Source organism: Panulirus ornatus, chromosome 73, assembly GCF_036320965.1.
Source record: "Panulirus ornatus isolate Po-2019 chromosome 73, ASM3632096v1, whole genome shotgun sequence".
NCBI lineage: Eukaryota > Metazoa > Arthropoda > Malacostraca > Decapoda > Palinuridae > Panulirus > Panulirus ornatus.
The window spans coordinates 10858161-10883238 of NC_092296.1; the positions used below are offsets into that span (position 1 = coordinate 10858161).

General features: G+C 41.0%; 1 protein-coding gene across 2 annotated transcripts in view; it reads left to right on the top strand.

Annotated features, from left to right (window-relative positions):
- Positions 1-25078, top strand: part of Eogt (EGF-domain O-GlcNAc transferase) — an 82911-nt gene that overhangs the window by 33484 nt on the left and 24349 nt on the right. For both annotated transcript variants that reach the window (XM_071660883.1, XM_071660884.1), the window contains 2 exons: positions 10011-10123; positions 13817-13965. In XM_071660883.1, coding sequence (XP_071516984.1) covers positions 10011-10123; positions 13817-13965 — 262 coding nt within the window. The remainder of the gene's footprint in view (positions 1-10010; positions 10124-13816; positions 13966-25078) is intronic.

Consider the following 25078-nt stretch of genomic DNA (forward strand, 5'->3'; position numbering starts at 1 on the left):
GGGAAATGGTGATCAAGTAGAATACTTTGTCGCTGTCTCCCGCGTTAGCGAGGTAGCACAGGGAAACAGACGAAAGAATGGACCAACCCCCCCACATACACATGTGTATATATATATATATATATACCTGGGGATAGGGGAGAAAGAATACTTCCCACGTATTCCCTGCGTGTCGTAGAAGGCGACTAAAAGGGAAGGGAGCGGGGGGCTGGAAATCCTCCCCTCTCGTTTTTTTTTTTAATTTTCCAAAAGAAGGAACAGAGAAGAGGGCAAGGTGAGGATATTCCCTCAAAGGCCCAGTCCTCTGTTCTTAACGCTACCTCGCTATCGCGGGAAATGGCGAATAGTATGAAAAAAAATATATATATATATATATATATATATATATATATATATATATATATATATATATATATATATATATTGTTTTCAAACTTCGCCATTTCCTGCATCAGCAAGGTAGCGTTAAGAACAGAGGACTAGGCCTCTGAGGGAACATCCTCACCTGGCCCCCTTCTCTGTTTCTTCTTTTGGAAAATTAAAAAAAAAACAAGAGGGGAGGATTACCAGCCCCCCGCTCCCTCCCCTTTTAGTCGCCTTGTACGACACGCAGGGAATACGCAGGAAGTATTCTTTCTCCCAATCCCCAGGGATATATATATATATATATATATATATATATATATATATATATATATATATATATATATATATATTTTTTTTTTTTTTTTTTTGCTTTGTCGCTGTCTCCGGCGTTTGCGAGGTAGCGCAAGGAAACAGACGAAAGAAATGGCCCAACCCACCCCCATACACATGTATATACATATGTCCACACACGCAAATATACATACCTACACAGCTTTCCATGGTTTACCCCAGACGCTTCACATGCCTTGATTCAATCCTCTGACAGCACGTCAACCTCGGTATACCACATCGCTCCAATTCACTCTATTCCTTGCCCTCCTTTCACCCTCCTGCATGTTCAGGCCCCGATCACACAAAATCTTTTTCACTCCATCTTTCCACCTCCAATTTGGTCTCCCTCTTCTCCTCGTTCCCTCCACCTCCGAGACATATATTCTCTTGGTCAATCTTTCCTCACTCATTCTCTCCATGTTCCCCGAACCATTTCAAAACACCCTCTTCTGCTCTCTCAACCACGCTCTTTTTATTTCCACACATCTCTCTTACCCTTACGTTACTTACTCGATCAAACCACCTCACACCGCATATTGTCCTCAAACATCTCATTTCCAGCACATTCATCCTCCTGCGCACAACTGTATCCATAGCCCACGTCTCGCAACCATACAACATTGTTGGAACCACTATTCCTTCAAACATACCCATTTTTGCTTTCCGAGATAATGTTCTCGACTTCCACACATTCTTCAAGGCTCCCAGAATTTTCGCCCCCTCCCCCACCCTATGATCCACTTCCGCTTGCATGGTTCCATCCGCTGCCAGATCCACTCCCAGATATCTAAAACACCACTTCCTCCAGTTTTTCTCCATTCAAACTCACCTCCCAATTGACTTGACCCTCAACCCTACTGTACCTAATAACCTTGCTCTTATTCACATTTACTCTTAACTTTCTTCTTTCACACACTTTACCAACAACTGACTCACTTCCCAAGCTCTCTCATCCCCAACAGACTTCATACTTGCCCCTCTTTCCAAAACTCTTGCATTCACCTCCCTAACAACCCCATCCATAAACATATTAAACAACCATGGAGACATCACACACCCCTGCCGCAAACCTACATTCACTAAGAACCAATCACTTTCCTCTCTTCCTACACGTACACATGCCTTACATCCTCGATAAAAACTTTTCACTGCTTCTAACAACTTGCCTCCCACGCCATATATTCTTAAAACCTTCCACAGAGCATCTCTATCAACTCTGTCATATGCCTTTTCCAGATCCATAAATGCTACATACAAATCCATTTGCTTTTCTAAGTATTTCTCACATACATTCTTCAAAGCAAACACCTGATCCACACATCCTCTACCACTTCTGAAACCACACTGCTCTTCCCCAATCTGATGCTATGTACATGCCTTCACCCTCTCAATCAATACCCTCCCATATGATTTACCAGGAATACTCAACAAACTTATACCTTTGTAATTTGAGCACTCACTCTTATCCCCTTTGCCTCTGTACAATGGTTCTATGCACGCATTCCGCCAATCCTCAGGCACCTCACCATGAGTCATACATACATTAAATAACCTTACCAACCAGTCAATATTACAGTCACCCCCTTTTTTTTAATAAATTCCTCTGCAATACTATCCAAACCTGCTGCCTTGCCGGCTTTCATCTTCCGCAAAGCTTTCACTACCTCTTCTCTGTTTACCAAATCATTTTCCCTAACCCTCTCACTTTGCACACCACCTCGACCAAAGCACCTTATATCTGCCACTCTGTCCTCAAACACATTCAACAAACCTTCAAAATACTCACTCCATCTCCTTCTCACATCACCACTACTTGTTATCACCTCCCCATTTGCGCCCTTCACTGAAGTTCCCATTTGCTCCCTTGTCTTACATACTTTATTTACCTCCTTCCAGAACATCTTTTTATTCTCCCTAAAATTTAATGATACTCTCCTACCCCAACTCTCATTTGCCCTCTTTTTCACCTCTTGCACCTTTCTCTTGACCTCCTGTGTCTTTGTTTTATACATCTCCGACTCAATTGCATTTTTTCCCTGCAAAAATCATCCAAATGCCTCTCTCTTCTCTTTCACTAATAATCTTACTTCTTCATCCCACCACTGACTACCCTTTCTAATCAACCCACCTCCCACTCTTCTCATGCCACAAGCATCTTTTGCGCAATCCATCACTGATTCCCTAAATACATCCCATTCCTCCCCCACTCCCCTTACTTCCATTGTTCTCACCTTTTTCCATTCTGTACTCAGTCTCTCCTGGTACTTCCTCACACAAGTCTCCTTCCCAAGCTCACTTACTCTCACCACCCTCTTCACCCCAATATTCACTCTTCTTTTCTGAAAACCCATACAAATCTTCACCTTAGCCTCCACAAGATAATGATCAGACATCCCTCCAGTTGCACCTCTCAGCACATTAACATCCAAAAGTCTCTCTTTTGCGCGCCTGTCAATTAACACGTAATCCAATAATGCTCTCTGGACATCTCTCCTACTTACATACATATACTTATGTATATCTCGCTTTTTAAACCAGGTATTCCCAATCACCAGTCCTTTTTCAGCACATAAATCTACAAGCTCTTCACCATTTCCATTTACAACACTGAACACCCCATGTCTTCCAATTATTCCCTCAACTGCCACATTGCTCACCTTTGCATTCAAATCACCCATCACTATAACCCGGTCTTGTGCATCAAAACCACTAACACACTCATTCAGCTGCTCCCAAAACACTTGCCTCTCATGATCTTTCTTCTCATACCCAGGTGCATATGCACCAATAATCACCCATCTCTCTCCATCAACTTTCAGCTTTACCCATATTAATCGAGAATTTACTTTCTTACATTCTATCACATAATCCCACAATCCCTGTTTCAGGAGTACTGCTACTCCTTCCCTTGCTCTTGTCCTCTCACTAACCCCGGACTTTACTCCCAAGACATTTCGAAACCACTCTTACCCTTTACCCTTGAGCTTCGTTTCACTCAGAGCCAAAACATCCAGGTTCCTTTCCTCAAACACACTACCTATCTCTCCTTTTTTCACATCTTGGTTACATCCACACACATTTAGACACCCCAGTCTGAGCCTTCGAGGAGGATGAGCAATCCCCGCGTGACTTCTTCTTCTGTTTCCCATTTTAGAAAGTTAAAAAATACAAGGAGGGGAGGATTTCTGGCCCCCCGCTCCCGTCCCCTCTAGTCGCCTTCTACGACACACGAGAAATGCGTGGGAAGTATTCTTTCACCCCTATCCCCAGGGATGATATATATATATATATACATACACACACATACGCACATATACACACACACACACATATACATATATATATATATATATATATATATATATATATATATATATATATATATATATATATATATGAAAAATGTAAGAAACAATTTAGAAAGCTGAAACTTCTAGCTTGAAATGAAATGAAAAAATGAATGTCACATAATGGTTCAACCTCTGGCTATGGAAAAGGGAAATGTATAATTTATTTACACAAACGTCAATAGCATATATATATATATATATATATATATATATATATATATATATATATATATATATATATATATATATATATATGCTCAAATTACAGAGGTATAAGTTTGTTGAGTATTCCTGGTAAATTATATGGGAGGGTATTGATTGAGAGGGTGAAGGCATGTACAGAGCATCAGATTGGGGAAGAGCAGTGTGGTTTCAGAAGTGGTAGAGGATGTGTGGATCAGGTGTTTGCTTTGAAGAATGTATGTGAGAAATACTTAGAAAAGCAAATGGATTTGTATGTAGCATTTATGGGTCTAGAGAAGGCATATGATAGAGTTGATAGAGATGCTCTGTGGAAGGTATTAAGAATATATGGTGTGGGCAGGAAAGTTGTTAGAAGCAGTGAAAAGTTTTTATCGAGGATGTAAGGCATGTGTACGTGTAGGAAGAGAGGAAAGTGATTGGTTCTCAGTGAATGTAGGTTTGTGGCAGGGGTGTGTGATGTCTCCATGGTTGTTTAATTTGTTTATGGATGGGGTTGTTAGGGAGGTAAATGCAAGAGTCTGGAAAGAGGGGCAAGTATGAAGTCTGTTGGGGATGAGAGAGCTTGGGAAGTGAGTCAGTTGTTGTTCGCTGATGATACAGCGCTGGTGGCTGATTCATGTGAGAAACTGCAGAAGCTGGTGACTGAGTTTGGTAAAGTGTGTGGAAGAAGAAAGTTAAGAGTAAATGTGAATAAGAGCAAGGTTATTAGGTACAGTAGGGTTGAGGGTCAAGTCAATTGGGAGGTGAGTTTGAATGGAGAAAAACTGGAGGAAGTGAAGTGTTTTAGATATGTGGGAGTGGATCTGGCAGCGGATGGAACCATGGAAGCGGAAGTGGATCATAGGGTGGGGGAGGGGGCGAAAATTCTGGTGGCCTTGAAGAAAGTGTGGAAGTCGAGAACATTATCTCGGAAAGCAAAAATGGGTATGTTTGAAGGAATAGTGGTTCCAACAATGTTGTATGGTTGCGAGGCGTGGACTATGGATAGAGTTGTGCGCAGGAGGATGGATGTGCTGGAAATGAGATGTTTGAGGACAATGTGTGGTGTGAGGTGGTTTGATCGAGTGAGTAACGTAAGGGTAAGAGAGATGTGTGGAAATAAAAAGAGCGTGGTTGAGAGAGCAGAAGAGGGTGTTTTGAAGTGGTTTGGGCACATGGAGAGAATGAGTGAGGAAAGATTGACCAAGAGGATATATGTGTCGGAGGTGGAGGGAACGAGGAGAAGAGGGAGACCAAATTGGTGGTGGAAAGATGGAGTGAAAAAGATTTTGTGTGATCGGGGCCTGAACATGCAGGAGGGTGAAAGGAGGGCAAGGAATAGAGTGAATTGGAGCGATGTGGTATACCGGGGTTGACGTGCCGTCAGTGGATTGAATCAAGGCATGTGAAGCGTCTGGGGTAAACCATGGAAAGCTGTGTAGGTATGTATATTTGCGTGTGTGGACGTATGTATATGCATGTGTATGGGGGGGGTTGGGCCATTTCTTTCGACTGTTTCCTTGCGCTACCTCGCAAACGCGGGAGACAGCGACAAAGTACAATGAAAAAAAAATAAAATATATATATATATATATATATATATATATATATATATATATATATATATATATATATATATTTTTGCTTTGCCGCTGTCTCCCGCATTTGCGAGGTAGCGCAAGGAAACAGACGAAAGAAATGGCACAACCCACCCCCATACACATGTATATACACACACGTCCACACACGCAAACATACACACCCATACATCTTATGTACACATATATATACACACACAGACACATACATATATACCCATGCACACAATTCATACTGTCTGCCTTTATTCATTCCCATCGCCATCTCGCCACACATGGAATACCATCCCCCTCCCCCCTTATGTGTGCGAGGTAGCGCTAGGAGAAGATAACAAAGGCCCCATTCGTTCACACTAAGTCTCCAGCTGTCATGCAATAATGCCCGAAGCCACAGCTCCCTTTCCACATCCAGGCCCCACACAACTTTCCATGGTTTACCCCAGACGCTTCACCTGCCCTGATTGAATCCACTGACAGCACGACAACCCTGGTATACCACATCGATCCAATTCACTCTATTCCTTGCCCGCCTTTCACCCTCCTGCATGTTCAGGCCCCAATCACTCAAAATCTTTTTCACTCCATCTTTCCACCTCCAATTTGGTCTCCCACTTCTCCTCGTTCCCTCCACCTCCGACACATATATCCTCTTGGTCAATCTTTCCTCTCATTCTCTCCATGTGCCCAAACCATTTCAAAACACCCTCTTCTGCTCTCTCAACCACGCTCTTTTTATTTCCACACATCTCTCTTACCCTTACATTACTTACTCGATCAATCCACCTCACACCACACATTGTCCTCAAACATCTCATTTCCAGCACATCCACCCTCCTGCGCACAACTCTATCCATAGCCCACGCCTCGCAACCATACAACATTGTTGGAACCACTATTCCTTCAAACATACCCATTTTTGCTTTCCGAGATAATGTTCTCGACTTCCACACATTCTTCAAGGCTCCCAGACTTTTCGCCCCCTCCCCCACCCTATACACACACATACACACACATACACATATGTATATATATATACACAGTCATATACATCAATTCATGTTTACCATAAAAGTATTCTTAAATTACTGAAAATAAGGAAAATACTTTCATTAAATTAAAACATATGATGTAAATGCCTTACTTCACCAAATGTTAAGCATCAAAAAACTAAGACAACCAGGACAGACTGATTCTCTTGAAATTACTGAAATTTATCTTGCTTCATCTTCAGCACATCTTCCCAGTAATATGCTAATGTACAAGAAACATTATACATAGTTAAAATCTCTCATTACACTTGCAATATTTAACATTCATCACAAAGATCTGGATGATATTTATTGAGATAGTTTTGCAACAATAATTTGAATATAAGCTGCCTTCTCAGCCCACAAAACCTGACATGAAGAAATATATTTGCATATATTTGCATTATATCCCTGCAAAAATTGTCCAAATGCCTCTCTCTTCTCTTTCACGAATAATTTTATTTGTTCATCCCACCACTCACTACCCTTTCTAATCTGCCCACCTCCCTCGCTTCTCATGCCACAAGCATCTTTTGCACAAGCCATCACTCCTTCCCTAAATACATTCCATTCCTCCCCCACTCCCCTTACATCCTTTGTTCTCACCTTTTTCCATTCTGTACTCAGTCTCTCCTGGTACTTCCTCACACAAGTCTCCTTCCCAAGCTCACTTACTCTCACCACTCTCTTCATTCCAACATTCTATCTTCTTTTCTGAAAACCTCTACAAATCTTCACCTTCGCCTCCACAAGATAATGATCAGACATCCCTCCAGTTGCACCTCTCAGCACATTAACATCCAAAAGTCTCTCTTTTGCGTGCCTGTCAATTACCACGTAATCCAATAACGCTCTCTGGCCATCTTTCCTACTTACATACGCATACTTATGTATATCTCTCTTTTAAACCAGGTATTCCCAATCACCATTCATTTTTCAGCACATAAATCTAAAGTCCACCATTTCCATTTACAACATGTACACCAATTATTCCCTCAACTGCCACATTATTCACCTTTGCATTCAAATCACCCATCACTATAACCCAGTCACGTGCATCAAAACTACTAACACTGAGCTGCTCCCAAAACACTTGCCTCATGGTCTTTCTTCTCATGCCCAGATGCATATGCACCAATAATCACCCATCTCTCTCCATCCACTTTCAGTTTTACCCATATCAATCTAGAGTTTGCTTTCTTACACTCTTTCACATACTCCCACCACTCCTGTTTCAGGAGTAGTGCTACTTCTTCCCTTGCTCTTGTCCTATCACTAACCCCTGACTTTACTCCCAAGACATTCCCAAACCACTCTTCCCCTTTACCCTTGAGCTTCGTTTCACTCAGAGCCAAAACATCCAGGTTCCTTTCCTCCAACATACTACCTATCTCTCCTTTTTTCTCATCTTTGCAACATCCACACACATTTAGACACCCCAATCTGAACCTTTGACAAGGATGAGCACTCCCTGCGTTACTCCTTCTTCTGTTTCCCCTTTTAGAAAGTTAAAATACAAGGAGGGGAGGGTTTCCTGCCCCCTTCTCCCGTTCCCTTTAGTCGCCTTCTACGACATGTGAGGAATGCGTGGGACGTATTCTTTCTCCCCTATCCCCAGGGATAACATCTTTTTATTCTCCCTTAAATTTAATGACACTCTTTCACCCCAACTCTCATTTGCCCTCTTTTTTACCTCTTGCACCTTTCTCTTGACCTCCTGCCTCTTTCTTTTACACATCTCCCAGTCATTTGCATTATATTCCTGCAAAAATTGTCCAAATGCCTCTCTCTTCTCTTTCACTGATAATCTTATTTGTTCATCCCACCACTCACTACCCTTTCTAATCTGCCCACCTCCCTCGCTTCTCATGCCACAAGCATCTTTTGCACAAGCCATCACTGCTTCTCTAAATACATTCCATTCCTCCACCACTCCCCTTACATCCTTTGTTCTCACCTTTTTCCATTCTGTACTCAGTCTCTCCTGGTACTTCCTCACACAAGTCTCCTTCCCAAGCTCACTTACTCTCACCACTCTCTTCATTCCAACATTCTATCTTCTTTTCTGAAAACCTCTACAAATCTTCACCTTCGCCTCCACAAGATAATGATCAGACATCCCTCCAGTTGCATATCTCAGCACATTAACATCCAAAAGTCTCTCTTTTGCGTGCCTGTCAATTACCACGTAATCCAATAATGCTCTCTGGCCATCTTTCCTACTTACATACGTATACTTATGTATATCTCTCTTTTTAATCCAGTTATTCCCAATCACCCTTCATTTTTCAGCACATAAATCTACAATCCACCATTTTCATCATCAATATGTACACCCTCAACTGCCACACTATTCACCTTTGCATTCAAATCACCCATCACTATAACTCGGTGTCATGCATCAAAACTACTAACACACGAGCTGCTCCCAAAACACTTGCCTCTCATGGTCTTTCTTCTCATGGCCAGGTGCATATGCACCAATAATCACCCATCTCTCTCCATCCACTTTCAGTTTTACCCATATCAGTCTAGAGTTTACTTTCTTACACTCTATCACATATTCCCACCACTCCTGTTTCAGGAGTAGTGCTACTCCTTTCCTTGCTCTTGTCCTCTCAATAACCCCTGACTTTACTCCCAAGACCACTTTTCCCCTTTACCCTTGAGCTTTGTTTCACTCAGAGCCAAAACATCCAGGTTCCTTTCCTCAAACATACTACCTGTCTCTCCTTTTTTCTCATCTGGGTTACATCCACACACATTTAGACACCCCAATCTGAGTCTTCGAGGAGGATGTGCACACCCCGTGTGACTCCTTCTTCTGTTTCCCTGTTTAGAAAATTAAAATACAGGGAGGGGAGGGTTTCTAGCCCCCCTGCTCCTGTCCCTTTTAGTCGCCTTCTACGACACGTGAGGAATGCTTGGGAAGTATGCTTTCTCTCCTATCCCCAGGGATAGGGAAGTATAGTATAGTATAGCATAGTATAGTATAGTATAGTATAGAGTTAGTATAATATAGTAAAGTATAGTGTAGTGTAGTATAGAATAGTATAGTATTTCACCATGAAGTACCATACAAGAAGACATTCAACTTGCCTTAGCATGTTGCAAGACCAATAACATTTTTCCAATTCTTATCCTTCTCCTAGGTTGGGTGAAAACCAAGCAAGAACAGATTTCTACTTTCTACAAACAAGGAGACTTTGGTTATGTGAAAGACCGTCAGGATGAGTTGAGAGTCTATTGCAAACCCCAGGAAGAGGTAAAATTCTTGCATATTTTGAATATTCTGTTTTTGAATGTATAATTTTATACCAAAAGTTTTTTCATATTGAATGGTTTTGGAAGGTTGGTATTCTTTTAATATCTGACACTCCAATTTTTCTAAGACAGTATTGATTATCACATAGGTGCCATGAGATGCATATCATTAACCAGAACTGTATGGGATAAAGAACCAATAGTCTCTTCATATACTGTACATAAAAAGAAAAACCTTTTAAAACTCTCTTTGAATGATGTGGAAGAACATGAAATTGTTCACTCAAGTTTTGTACTTTCCCTGAAAATTGACTTTTTTTGGTAACACCCTTAATGTTTAAGCAGTACATAAGTTCATACAATCGCCTATATGATATCTTTTTGTGCATAGGGGGAAGAGCCTTTGCACTCACAAAGCCCAACCCTTTATTGAAAACTTTCTTACTTTTGAAGTACCATATGCTTCTCACAATCTCCTCCTCTCTGCTTACCTTCTTTACTGTGTCCAATACATTGTTGCTTAAAAAAAGGCTTCCTCACATACATCCTTACACTTTGATTGCTTATCTTCCCGTTATGCTATAATGTTTTGGATTATATTCTGACTTGAAAAAATGTTGTATCTTAATGCTTTCATATGTCCGGGACATACATTCAGCTTACTTGTTATCTTTTTGTTCTGGTTCCCTGGTCAACTTTAATACCCTGTTTGGCTGACCTCTGCTGTATTTTGTCCCATTCTTCCTGCAGTGTTTAGGCATCCATGTTTCTTCACACATTTTTTTTTTTTTTTTTTATTTTTCTAAAGCAAACAATCTTAAATGTGATTATGCCTTCTCTGGCAAATCATTTACATGGATCAAAAATAGTGGTCACCATAGCACCAAACCTTGAAGAATTCTACTTGTCACCCTCTCTTATCTTGGAAAGGCTTCTTTGGCATGTGTTCTCTGTTTTCACAGATAAATCAGTCCATCTTTTGTAACCTTTCTTTGATACTAGGCTGCTTGTCTTTCCTCATCGATATATTGTGCAGAAGAATATAATGGGTCTTTTGGCAGTCAATGAGTACACAATCCATCCGGATATCTTTGGCAGTCCAAGAGTACACAATCCATCCAGATGTCCCTCTTTTCAAAGATGTTGCTTACTCTGTCATAGAAATCCAACATATTCATCATACATAATCCATTCTGAATCCATGTTGTCCTATTCTTTTGTTGGTAAAGAAATCCTCAATCTGCTTGTTCATGAGCCTTAGTATCTTGCAGGCCATGCTTCATAGCTATCCTGGTCTGTAGTTCAAGACTATTTCTGTCCCAGTCTGTCTCCCTCTCTAATTGACTACATTGATTGTCTTCCATTTTCTTGGAACATTGCTCTCTATGTTGGAGATTTTGAATGTCATTACCAGTGATTATGAATGGTGAGAAACCATCCAGTTCATGAACCATATATGGGTTCAGCTCTTTCATGAACCCCCTCACTTCAGTAGACTCATTTCACCATAAAAAATGCACAGCTGTCTACCTGAAGGTTATGTGTACTTAGTGACATAAATTTTTAGGAGGAAAGTTTATGATACATGTCTGCTGGTGAGAAGTGTGAAGAGTAAATGATTTTGAGATTTAAGAAGGGGGGGGGGGGATCTCCAATGAAGCCACACATATGGAAGAAATCATGTCACAGTTGCATCTGATTTTTTCTATATGTAATCTTGAGGTAATGGAGTGGATTGATTACACACCATAGGAAAAGATCTTGAATATATGGAAAAAATAAAATCCTGCTTTCAAGTGCTAGCCACTTGATCCTCACACTTGTGTATTGTGTGAAACGTGTAATATTTGCCTGTACATGAGATAAGATACTGTATGAAGTCAGGAAAGGGTTTTTAGTGTAAGGAAACAAATCCCTCATTACCCTAGAGTTGTCAGTGTAAAGAAACAAATCCTTCATTACCCTTCCCACACTTGCCAGTCAGTATATCACATTCTAAATTCTATTGGTTTAGGTGTAATTTTTAAAATATATTCATGTTATTTACCACTAAGTATTCTTAGGGATAAGGGAGAAGGAATACAGGTTAGTTATTCCCAGCATGTCATTGTAGGTGACTAAGTGGGACAGGATAAGGGGATTGGAAATCCTCCCCTCCTGTATTACTCTAGAAAAAAGGAATGTAGTAAAGAGCCAAATAGGGATTATTTTCTGTAAGGCTGAGTCATCTGTTCTTGATGTTACCTCATGCACATGGGAAATGGTAAACGTATGTGAAAAAAATTATGACAAATGTTATGCTTCTCTATCAGACGAGTACAGAAGGAAAACAAGTTCTGTAAAAAGAAACTTCATTTCCATATCGGATAAAGTTGTAATGCTAGTCTGTCGTCTTATAAAGGAAGGTTTTGTTTTTCCACTATATGATAGAATAAATGAATCATGCCTGCTGTTTAAGGGCTCAATTCAGCTTTCCTGCTATTAATACTATGAAACTAAGCACAGAATTTATATTGCTTTTCCTCTGGTGATGAAGGGAAAACTTCCTCTTGTTTCTGGTTCCTCCTCATGTTTTGATTTCTGTGCTTGATGAGTTTTCTCATTTCTTCTTCCTGTCCTTCCATTTTTCTCATTATCTGTCAACTTGTAGGCTTACCATAAGATATCCTGCCTGAGGTAGAGGGTATAGTGCCATTAACCACAAACCTATCTTGAATTAATAACAGATGTGAGGCAAAAGGGTTCTGATCAAGTAAAATGTTCACTTGCAGATGATGTAATACTAATCACTTCTTTTGCATTATCATAAATTCTTTCCCATTTTCGTAGGATGGCTCAAGGGTGTACAGCCATTCATCTTTTGTGGGAATTGATTTTGTAGAACTGGGACCCCCAACCCCCACTTCTGCAGGTACAGAAAGGGTAGGGACGCCCACTTCCCTTGGGTAGACTTGCAACCATATTACCGTATATGGAGGATGCACTGTGAGGTTGGTAGTGAGCCTGCTATCCTATGTGGGACTCAGACATGGACATTTTTGAGTCATATGTAGTGATACTAATTGTTATACCATGGGGCTCACATAGACAAAAACTAATGAAGAACACATAACTATTGAAAGAATTGGCTTTGGGATTTGTTCTTTTTGCCCTTTTTCTCCCCCAAGTTTTGTCTTGCAAGGCTAATAAATGTTTCATTGATTTATTGCAGTGATTCTGTTGCGGACTCACAGGAGAGTCAGGTAATACATGGTTCGTGGTACAAAAGTGTGTGGATTTGCTAGTTTATGACAAATTTGAAGCCATGGCTGATAGAGTTATTTTGGTTGAGACCCATATTAGTGGATATAGCTCCTGTGAATGGGCTCACTATGTACTAGACAGTATCTTCAGTAGATAAAGTGAATAGATATTTTGTAATAAGTTATTTAGATTCAACTGATTCATCAGAAGAAAGGTTAACACTAAAATAAGTTGGAGATGGCTGTGATATTCCATGCATGTGTTTGAATTTTACTTAATGATTTACTGAATGTGATTGATAACATGAATGTTATTTACAGGGATTTCAGTTTTGAAACTATTATATAAGGTTATTGGAACTGAGTAATACAAGATTTCTCTATTTTAAAGACTCCACGCATATTGTTGCTTAACACAGCATGTTTGAGTAACATTCTATGCATTATTTCAGGGTGATTCTTGGCTTGAGTGCAGTGATCACTTAAGGTTTTGCAAAGGGAGAAATATATACATAGATTTCCGTCACTTGGTACATAGAAAAGAGATTGTGCATTACCATACTGATGTTCTACAGTCAGGGCAGATTGGTGGCCACTGCAAGTAAGTAGAGGGCTGCTTTCTAATGACTAATGCATGGCGAGAATGTGTGGGCTTGCTATTTATATCATGTTGGCCTTCTCCTGGTGCACAGAAGGGTAGAGATGTGTAGGTTCTGCAGTATTTTACATTTTGAATTAGATATTGAATGTGATTACAAAGCATAACATTTTTAAGAATATTATACGCCATAATTATGTAACAGAAAGTCTGATCAAAACATGTTTTGTACGTTTTTTATGTATATAAGAACTACTGTTTATCCCTGGGGATAGGGGAGAAAGAATACTTCCCTTGTATTCCCTGCATGTCGTAAAAGGCGACTGAAAGGGAGGGAGCAGGGGGGCTGGAAATCCTCCCCTCCTGTTTTCTTTTTTTTTTTAACTTTCAAAGAGAAGGAACAGAGAACGGGGGCCAAGTGAGGATATTCCCTCTAAAGCTTAGTCCTCTGTTCTTAATGCTACCTCGCTACTGTGGGAAATGGTGAATATGTATTAAAAAAAAACTACTGTTATGACATATATCAACTTATACATTATGTGGAATAAACTGTTAACGATCTAAGGTACACCAGTCTCTCCTATTTGGCCTCTACATTTCATCAGGAGAATTACTATTATTATTATTTTTTATTTTACTTTGTCGCTGTCTCCCGCGTTAGTGAGGTAGCGCAAGGAAACAGATGAAAAAATGGCCCAACCCGCCCACATGCACATGTATATACATATACGTCCACATACGCAAATATACATACCTATACATCTCAATGTACACATATATATATACACACACAGACATATACATATATATACATGTACATAATTCATACTGTCTGCCTTTATTTGTTCCCATCGCCACCTTGCCACACATGGAATAACAACCCCCTCCCCCCTCATGTGTGCGAGGTAGCGCTAGGAAAAGACACCAAAGGCCCCATTCGTTCACACTCAGTCTCTAGCTGTCATGTAATAATGCACCGAAACCACAGCTCCCTTTCCACATCCAGGCCCCACACAACTTTCCATGGTTTACCCCAGACGCTTCACATGCCCTGGTTCAATCCAATGACAGCACGTCGACCCCGGTATACCACATCATTCCAATTCACTCTATTTCTTGCATGCCTTTCACCCTCCTGCATGTTCAGGCCCCGATCACTCAAAATCTTTTTTACTCCATCTCTCCACCTCCAATTTGATCTCCCACTTCTCCTCGTTCCCTACACCTCTGACACATATATCCTCTTGGTCAATCTTTCCTCACTCATTCTCTCCATGTGACCAAACCATTTCAAAACACCCTCTTCTGCTCTCTCAACCACACTCTTTTTACTTCCACACATCTCTCTTACCCTTACATTACTTACTTGATCAAACCACCTCACACCACATATTGTCCTCAAACATCTCATTTCCAGCACATCCACCGTCCTGCGCACAACTCTATCCATAGCCCACACCTCGCAACCATATAACATTGTTGGAACCACTATTCCTTGAAACATACCCATTTTTGCTTTCTGAGATAATGTTCTCGACTTCCACACATTCTTCAAGGCTCCCAGAATTTTCGCCCCCTCCCCCACCCTATGATTCACTTCCGCTTCCATGGTTCACCCGCTGCCAAATCCAATCCCAGATATCTAAAACACTTTACTTCCTCCAGTTTCTCTCCATTCAAACTTACCTCCCAATTGACTTGACCCTCAACCCTACTGTACTTAATAACCTTGCTCTTATTCACATTTACTCGTAACTTTCTTCTTTCACACACTTTACCAAACTCAGTCACCAGCTTCCGCAGTTTCTTACATGAATCAGCCACCAGCGCTGTATCATCAGCGAACAACAACTGACTCACTTCCCAAGCTCTCTCATCCCCAACAGACTGCATACTTGCCCCTCTTTCCAAAACTCTTGCATTCACCTCCCTAACAACCCCATCCATAAACAAATTAAACAACAATGGAGACATCACACATCCCTGTCGCAAACCTACATTCACTGAGAACCAATCACTTTCCTCTCTTCCTACACGTACACATACCTTACATCCTCAATAAAAACTTTTCGCTGCTTCTAACAACTTGCCTCCCACACCATATATTCTTAAAACCTTCCGCAGAGCATCTCTATCAACTCTATCATATGCCTTCTCCAGATCCATAAATGCTACATACAAATCCATTTGCTTTTCTAAGTATTTCTCACATACATTCTTCAAAGCAAACACCTGATCCACACATCCTCTACCACTTCTGGAACCACACTGCTCTTCCCCAATCTGATGCTCTGTACATGCCTTCACCCTCTCAATCAATACCCTCCCATATAATTTACCAGGAATACTCAACAAACTTATACCTCTGTAATTTGAGCACTCACTCTTATCCCCTTTGCCTTTGTACAATGGCACTATGCAAGCATTCCGCCAATCCTCAGGCACCTCACCATGAATGATACATACATTAAATAACCTTACGAATCAGTCAACAATACAGTCACCCCCTTTTTTAATAAATTCCACTGCAATACCATCCAAACCTGCTGCCTTGCCGGCTTTCATCTTCCGTAAAGCTTTTACTACCTCTTCTCTGTTTACCAAATCATTTTCCCTAACCCTCTCACTTTGCACACCACCTCGACCAAAACACCCTATATCTGCCACTCTATCCTCAAACACATTCAACAAACCTTCAAAATACTCACTCCATCTCCTCACATCACCACTACTTGTTATCACCTCCCCATTAGCCCCTTCACTGAAGTTCCCATTTGCTCCCTTGTCTTATGCACTTTATTTACCTCCTTCCAAAACACCTTTTTATTCTCCCAGAAATTTAATGATACTCTCCTACCCCAACTCTCCTTTGCCATCTTTTTCACCTCTTGCACCTTTCTCTTGACCTCCTGCCTCTTTCTTTTATACCTCTCCCACTCATTTGCATTTTTCCTTGCAAAAATCGTCCAAATTCCTCTCTCTTCTCTTTCACTAATAATCTTACTTCTTCATTCCACCACTCACTACCTTTTCTAATCAACCCACCTCCCACGCTTCTCATGCCACAAGCATCTTTTGCGCAATCCATCACTGCTTCCCTAAATACATCCCATTCCTCCCCCACTCCCCTTACCTCCTTTGTTCTCACCTTTCTCCATTCTGTACTCAGTCTCTCCTGGTACTTCCTCACACAAGTCTCCTTCCCAAGCTCACTTACTCTCACCACTCTCTTCACCCCAACATTCTCTCTTCTCTTCTGAAAACCCCCACAAATCTTCACCTTCGCCTCCACAAGATAATGATCAGACATCCCTCCAGTTGCACCTCTCAGCACATTAACATCCAAAAGTCTCTCTTTTGTGCCTCTATCAATTAACACGCAATTCAATAACGTTCTCAGGCCATCTCTCCTACTTACATACGTATACTTATGTATATCTCGCTTTTTAAACCAGGTATTCCCAATCACCAGTCCTTTTTCAGCACATAAATCTACAAGCTCTTCTCCATTTCCATTTACAACACTGAACACTCCATGTATACCAATTATTCCCCCAACTGCCACATTACTCATCTTTGCATTCAAATCACCCATCACTATAACCCGGTCTTGTGCATCAAAACCACTAATACACTCATTCAGCTGCTCCCAAAACACTTGCCTCTCATGATCTTTCTTCTCATGGCCAGGTGCATATGCACCTTCAGTTTTACCCATATCAATCTAGAATTTACTTTCTTACACTCTATCACATACTCCCACAACTCCTGATTCAGGAGTAGTGCTACTCCTTCCCTTGCTCTTGTCCTCTCACTAACCCCTGACTTTACTCCCAAGACATTCCCAAACCACTATTCCTCTTTACCCTTGAGCTTCGTTTCACTCAGAGCCAAAACATCCAGGTTCCTTTCCTCAAACATACTACCTATCTCTCCTTTTTTCTCATCTTGGTTACATCCACACACATTTAGACACCCCAATCTGAGCCTTTGAGGGGGATGAGCACTCCTCGCTTGACTCCTTCTTCTGTTTCCCCTTTTAGAAAGTTAAAATACAAGGAGGGGAGGGTTTCTGGCCCCCTGCTCCCGTCCCTTTTAGTTGCCTTCTACGACACATGAGGAATGCGTGGGAAGTATTCTTTCTCCCCTATCCCCAGGGATAGGAGAAATGACATCTTATACCACTAGCCCCTGGTTTACAACTGCTTGAAGTGCAATGTTTTGCAGTAGCACCATTTGAGAATTAGGGTACATGCTAATGAACAACATGGAAGGGCTCGTACTTGTGACTTTTTTTAGATTTTAAGAAAAATCTAATATTTTTAAAGTGTAAGATACAGATGCACCTTGACTTATGATGGTTCAACTTACAATTTTTCAACTTTTCGATGGTGCGATATTCAACACTTTATTATGAAATAGGAATTGTGTTAGATAATGTTGTCTAACTGTAGGCTTATGTGTTCTGAGAACATTTAAGGTTGGCTAGGCTAGGCTAAGCTATTATATATGGTTTTTTTTTTTTTTTTTTTTTTTTTTTTTTTTTTTTATACTTTGTCGCTGTCTCCCGCGTTTGCGAGGTAGCGCAAGGAAACAGACGAAAGAAATGGCCCAACCCCCCCCATACACATGTACATACACACGTCCACACACGCAAATATACATACCTACACCGCTTTCCATGGTTTACCCCAGACGCTTCACATGCCTTGGTTCAATCCACTGACAGCACGTCAACCCCTGTATACCACATCGCTCCAATTCACTCTATTCCTTGCCCTCCTTTCACCCTCCTGCATGTTCAGGCCCCGATCACACAAAATCTTTTTCACTCCATCTTTCCACCTCCAATTTGGTCTCCCTCTTCTCCTCGTTCCCTCCACCTCCGACACATATATCCTCTTGGTCAATCTTTCCTCACTCATTCTCTCCATGTGCCCAAACCATTTCAAAACACCCTCTTCTGCTCTCTCAACCACGCTCTTTTTATTTCCACACATCTCTCTTACCCTTACGTTACTTACTCGATCAAACCACCTCACACCACACATTGTCCTCAAACATCTCATTTCCAGCACATCCATCCTCCTGCGCACAACTCTATCCATAGCCCACGCCTCGCAACCATACAGCATTGTTGGAACCACTATTCCTTCAAACATACCCATTTTTGCTTTCCGAGATAATGTTCTCGACTTCCACACATTCTTCAAGGCTCCCAAAATTTTCGCCCCCTCCCCCACCCTATGATCCACTTCCGCTTCCATGGTTCCATCCGCTGACAGATCCACTCCCAGATATCTAAAACACTTCACTTCCTCCAGTTTTTCTCCATTCAAACTCACCTCCCAATTGACTTGACCCTCAACCCAACTGTACCTAATAACCTTGCTCTTATTCACAATTACTCTTAACTTTTTTCTTCCACACACTTTACCAAACTCAGTCACCAGCTTCTGCAGTTTCTCACATGAATCAGCCACCAGCGCTGTATCATCAGCGAACAACAACTGACTCACTTCCCAAGCTCTCTCATCCCCCACAGACTTCATACTTGCCCCTCTTTCCAGGACTCTTGCATTTACCTCCCTAACAACCCCATCCATAAACAAATTAAACAACCATGGAGACATCACACACCCCTGCCGCAAACCTACATTCACTGAGAACCAATCACTTTCCTCTCTTCCTACACGTACACATGCCTTACATCCTCGATAAAAACTTTTCACTGCTTCTAACAACTTGCCTCCCACACCATATATTCTTAATACCTTCCACAGAGCATCTCTATCAACTCTATCATATGCCTTCTCCAGATCCATAAATGCTACATACAAATCCATTTGCTTTTCTAAGTATTTCTCACATACATTCTTCAAAGCAAACACCTGATCCACACATCCTCTACCACTTCTGAAACCGCACTGCTCTTCCCCAATCTGATGCTCTGTACATGCCTTCACCCTCTCAATCAATACCCTCCCATATAATTTACCAGGAATACTCAACAAACTTATACCTCTGTAATTTGAGCACTCACTCTTATCCCCTTTGCCTTTGTACAATGGCACTATGCACGCATTCCGCCAATCCTCAGGCACCTCACCATGAGTCATACATACATTAAATAACCTTACCAACCAGTCAACAATACAGTCACCCCCTTTTTTAATAAATTCCACTGCAATACCATCCAATCCTGCTGCCCTGCCGGCTTTCATCTTCCGCAAAGCTTTTACTACCTCTTCTCTGTTTACCAAATCATTTTCCCTAACCCTCTCACTTTGCACACCACCTCGACCAAAACACCCTATATCTGCCACTCTGTCATCAGACACATTCAACAAACCTTCAAAATACTCATTCCATCTCCTTCTCACATCACAACTTGTTATCACCTCCCCATTTACGCCCTTCACTGAAGTTCCCATTTGCTCCCTTGTCTTACGCACCCTATTTACCTCCTTCCAGAACATCTTTTTATTCTCCCTAAAATTTACTGATAGTCTCTCACCCCAACTCTCATTTGCCCTTTTTTTCACCTCTTGCACCTTTCTCTTGACCTCCTGTCTCTTTCTTTTATACTTCTCCCACTCAATTGCATTTTTTCCCTGCACAAATCGTCCAAATGCCTCTCTCTTCTCTTTCACTAATACTCTTACTTCTTCATCCCACCACTCACTACCCTTTCTAAACAGCCCACCTCCCACTCTTCTCATGCCACAAGCATCTTTTGCGCAATCCATCACTGATTCCCTAAATACATCCCATTCCTCCCCCACTCCCCTTACCTTCCATTGTTCTCACCTTTTCTCCATTCTGTACACAGTCTCTCCTGGTACTTCCCCACACACGTCTCCTTCTCAAGCTCACTTACTCTCACCACTCTCTTCACCCCAACATTCACTCTCTCTTTCTGAAAACCCCTACTAATCTTCACCTTAGCCTCCACAAGATAATGATCAGACATCCCTCCAGTTGCACCTCTCAGCACATTAACATCCAAAAGTCTCTCTTTCGCACGCCTAGTCAATTAACACGTAATCCAATAACGCTCTCTGGCCATCTCTCCTACTTACATAAGTATACTTATGTATATCTCGCTTTTTAAACCAGGTATTCCCAATCATCAGTCCTTTTTCAGCACATAAATCTACAAGCTCTTCACCATTTCCATTTACAACACTGAACACCCCATGCATACCAATTATTCCCTCAACTGCCACATTACTCACCTTTGCATTCAAATCACCCATCACTATAACCCGGTCTCGTGCATCAAAACCGCTAACACACTCATTCAGCTGCTCCCAAAACACTTGCCTCTCATGATCTTTCTTCTCATGCCCAGGTGCATATGCACCAATAATCACCCACCTCTCTCCATCAACTTTCAATTTTACCCATATTAATCGAGAATTTACTTTCTTACATTCTATCACATACTCCCACAACTCCTGTTTCAGGAGTATTGCTACTCCTTCCCTTGCTCTTGTCCTCTCACTAACCCCTGACTTCACTCCCCAGACATTTCCAAACCACTCTTCCCCTTTACCCTTGAGCTTCGTTTCACTCAGAGCCAAAACATCCAGGTTCCTTTCCTCAAACATACTACCTATCTCTCCTTTTTTCACATCTTGGTTACATCCACACACATTTAGGCACCCCACTCTGAGCCTTCGAGGAGGATGATCACTCCCCGCGTGACTCCTTCTTCTGTTTCCCATTTTAGAAAGTTAATACAAGGAGGGGAGGATTTCCGGCCCCCCGCTCCCGTCCCCTCTAGTCGCTTTCTACGACACGCGAGGAATACGTGGGAAGTATTCTTTCACCCCTATCCCCAGGGATAATATACATATATATATACATATACACACACACACACATACACACACATACGCACATACACACACATACACACACACACACACACACACACACACACACATACATATATATTCATATGAAAAATGTAAGAAACAATTTAGAAAACAAACTTTTAGCTTGAAATGAATGAAAAAAATGAATGTCACATAATGGTTCAACCTCTGGCTATGGAAAAGGGAATGTACAATTTATTCACACAAACGTCAATAGCAGTTCTCATCAATTTCACCACTGTATCAATAAGCTTCAATGTCTAAGCTACATTTTTCTCCAACTTCACTATTTTCTTGTCAAAAAAACACCATGCATGAAAACTATCACTCCAGTAACACAACTATAAACATTTACTTCCCCTTTAAAAGTTCTGGGGAAGTCTGTCTCGATACACTGCGGCGAGGCGACGCGACGCTGACACAATCACTGTCACAATATCACTTCTGCCTCCTCAAGTCAATCTGGTATTAAATGTATTTTCGACTTACAACATACATTGGGTTTCTTGAAGTGTAACTCCATCATAAGTCGATGAGCATCTGTATTCTTTTCCTTTTAACACTTTCAGTGCACATTCACTTCCAGTTTCCTTCCTCCTCCTGGCACAGTTTTTTCCACTTCACAGATATATCAACACCATTATTTGTTACCAGATTGGCCAATCCATTTTTTTTTAAGGAATATCAGAACCAAAATTATTTTTCTTATGAAGCCTGACATTACACAGATAGTTGAATCTGCATCTAAGAAACTGGAAGCCATTTTTAGATGTCCTAGATTCTCTTGGAAAGAGATGCTCCAGTTATACAAAGGATTCATCCATCCCCGTTCTTGCATCTGGAGAGGCATTAACTCCTTATACATACTAAACAGAGTTGATTCTTAAACAGTCCAGCTTATTAACTCTCCCAGTCTGACCTCACAATGTGACCCACTTTCCCTATGCCACATAATGGACTAGTTGTTTGCTTTGAAGATTTTGTGTGAGAAATTCTAAGAGAAAGAAATGGATTTGTACATTGTATAGAAACGCATTGAGAAAGGTTGTGAAAGGAAAGCTTCTGGATGCAGTGAAGCACTGTAGCCACTGGTATTTCTTTTTACCACAACAGCTTGATGATTTGTGCTGTGTCCTTGCAAACACAGCATTGAAATGTATTTGCCATTCACCTTAACTTCTGATTTCTGGAAGACTGTCTAACCCATTTTGAATACAGTGGATATTGTTTTGATGAACCTTAAGACATGGAGAAAGCATGTAAACACCAAAAGCCTTCAGTTGAATGTATGGACAGTTAAAATGGGAGACAAATGTTTCCCAGAAAAATTTGATTAGGCTAACATTTGGAACACATGAAAGTTTTTAAAAGGTACATTTCATAAATTAGTAAATTAGTAAAAGATTTTACTGATGAAATGACATATAGTGCTACAAATTTTAAGTGTGATTTAATGATGAAAATATATTAAATCTGACATAAATCGAAAATTAATTCTATATTCTAATTATGTGATGCTACTACGTTTGTGAATCAAGAACCATTGCAACACAAACCTCGCCAGGTGGTAGAGTGTCCCGCAGTGTATCGAGACAGACTTCCCCAGAACTTTTTTAAAGGGGAAGTAAATGTTTATAGTTGTGCTACTGGAGTGATAGTTTTCATACATGGTGCTTTGACAAGAAAATAGTGAAATTGGAAAAAAATGTAGCTTAGACATTGAAGCTTATTGATACAGTGGTTAAATTGATGAGAACTACTATTGACGTTTGTGTAAATAAATTATACATTTCCCTTTTCCATAGCCAGAGGTTGAACGATTATGTGACATTCATTTTCTCATTTCATTTCAAGCTAGAAGTTTCAGTTTTCTAAATTATTTCTTACTTTTTTTGTATGTATATATATGTATGTGTGTGTGTATATGTATATATATATATATGTATATTATCCCTGGGGATAGGGGTGAAAGAATACTTCCCACGTATTCCTCGTTTGTCGTAGAAAGCGACTAGAGGGGACGGGAGCGGGGGGCCAGAAATCCTCCCCTCCTTGTATTAACTTTCTAAAATGGGAAACAGAAGAAGGAGTCACGCGGGGAGTGCTCATCCTCCTCGAAGGCTCAGAGTGGGGTGCCTAAATGTGTGTGGATGTAACCAAGATGTGAAAAAAGGAGAGATAGGTAGTATGTTTGAGGAAAGGAACCTGGATGTTTTGGCTCTGAGTGAAACGAAGCTCAAGGGAAGAGTGGTTTGGGAATGTCTGGGGAGTAAAGTCAGGGGTTAGTGAGAGGACAAGAGCAAGGGAAGGAGTAGCAATACTCCTGAAACAGGAGTTGTGGGAGTATGTGATAGAATGTGAGAAAGTAAATTCTCGATTAATATGGGTAAAACTGAAAGTTGATGGAGAGAGGTGGGTGATTATTGGTGCATATGCACCCGGGCATGAGAAGAAAGATCATGAGAGGCAAATGTTTTGGGAGCAGCTGAATGAGTGTGTTAGTGGTTTTGATGCACGAGACCGGGTTATAGTGATGGGTGATTTGAATGCAAAGGTGAGTAATGTGGCAGTTGAGGGAATAATTGGTATACATGGGGTGTTCAGTGTTGTAAATGGAAATGGTGAAGAGCTTGTAGATTTATGTGCTGAAAAAGGACTGATGATTGGGAATACCTGGTTTAAAAAGCGAGATATACATAAGTATACGTATGTAAGTAGGAGAGATGGCCAGAGAGCGTTATTGGATTACGTGTTAATTGACAGGCGCGCGAAAAAGAGACTTTTGGATGTTAATGTGCTGAGAGGTGCAACTGGAGGGATGTCTGATCATTATCTTGTGGAGGCTAAGGTGAAGATTTGTATGGGTTTTCAGAAAAGAAGAGTGAATGTTGGGGTGAAGAGGGTGGTGAGAGTAAGTGAGCTTGGGAAGGAGACCTGTGTGAGGAAGTACCAGGAGAGACTGAGTACAGAATGGAAAAAGGTGAGAACAATGGAAGTAAGGGGAGTGGGGGAGGAATGGGATGTATTTAGGGAATCAGTGATGGATTGCACAAAAGATGCTTGTGGCATGAGAAGAGTGGGAGGTGGGTTGATTAGAAAGGGTAGTCAGTGGTGGGATGAAGAAGTAAGATTATTAGTGAAAGAGAAGAGAGAGGCATTTGGACGATTTTTGCAGGGAAAAAATGCAATTGAGTGGGAGATGTATAAAAGAAAGAGACAGGAGGTCAAGAGAA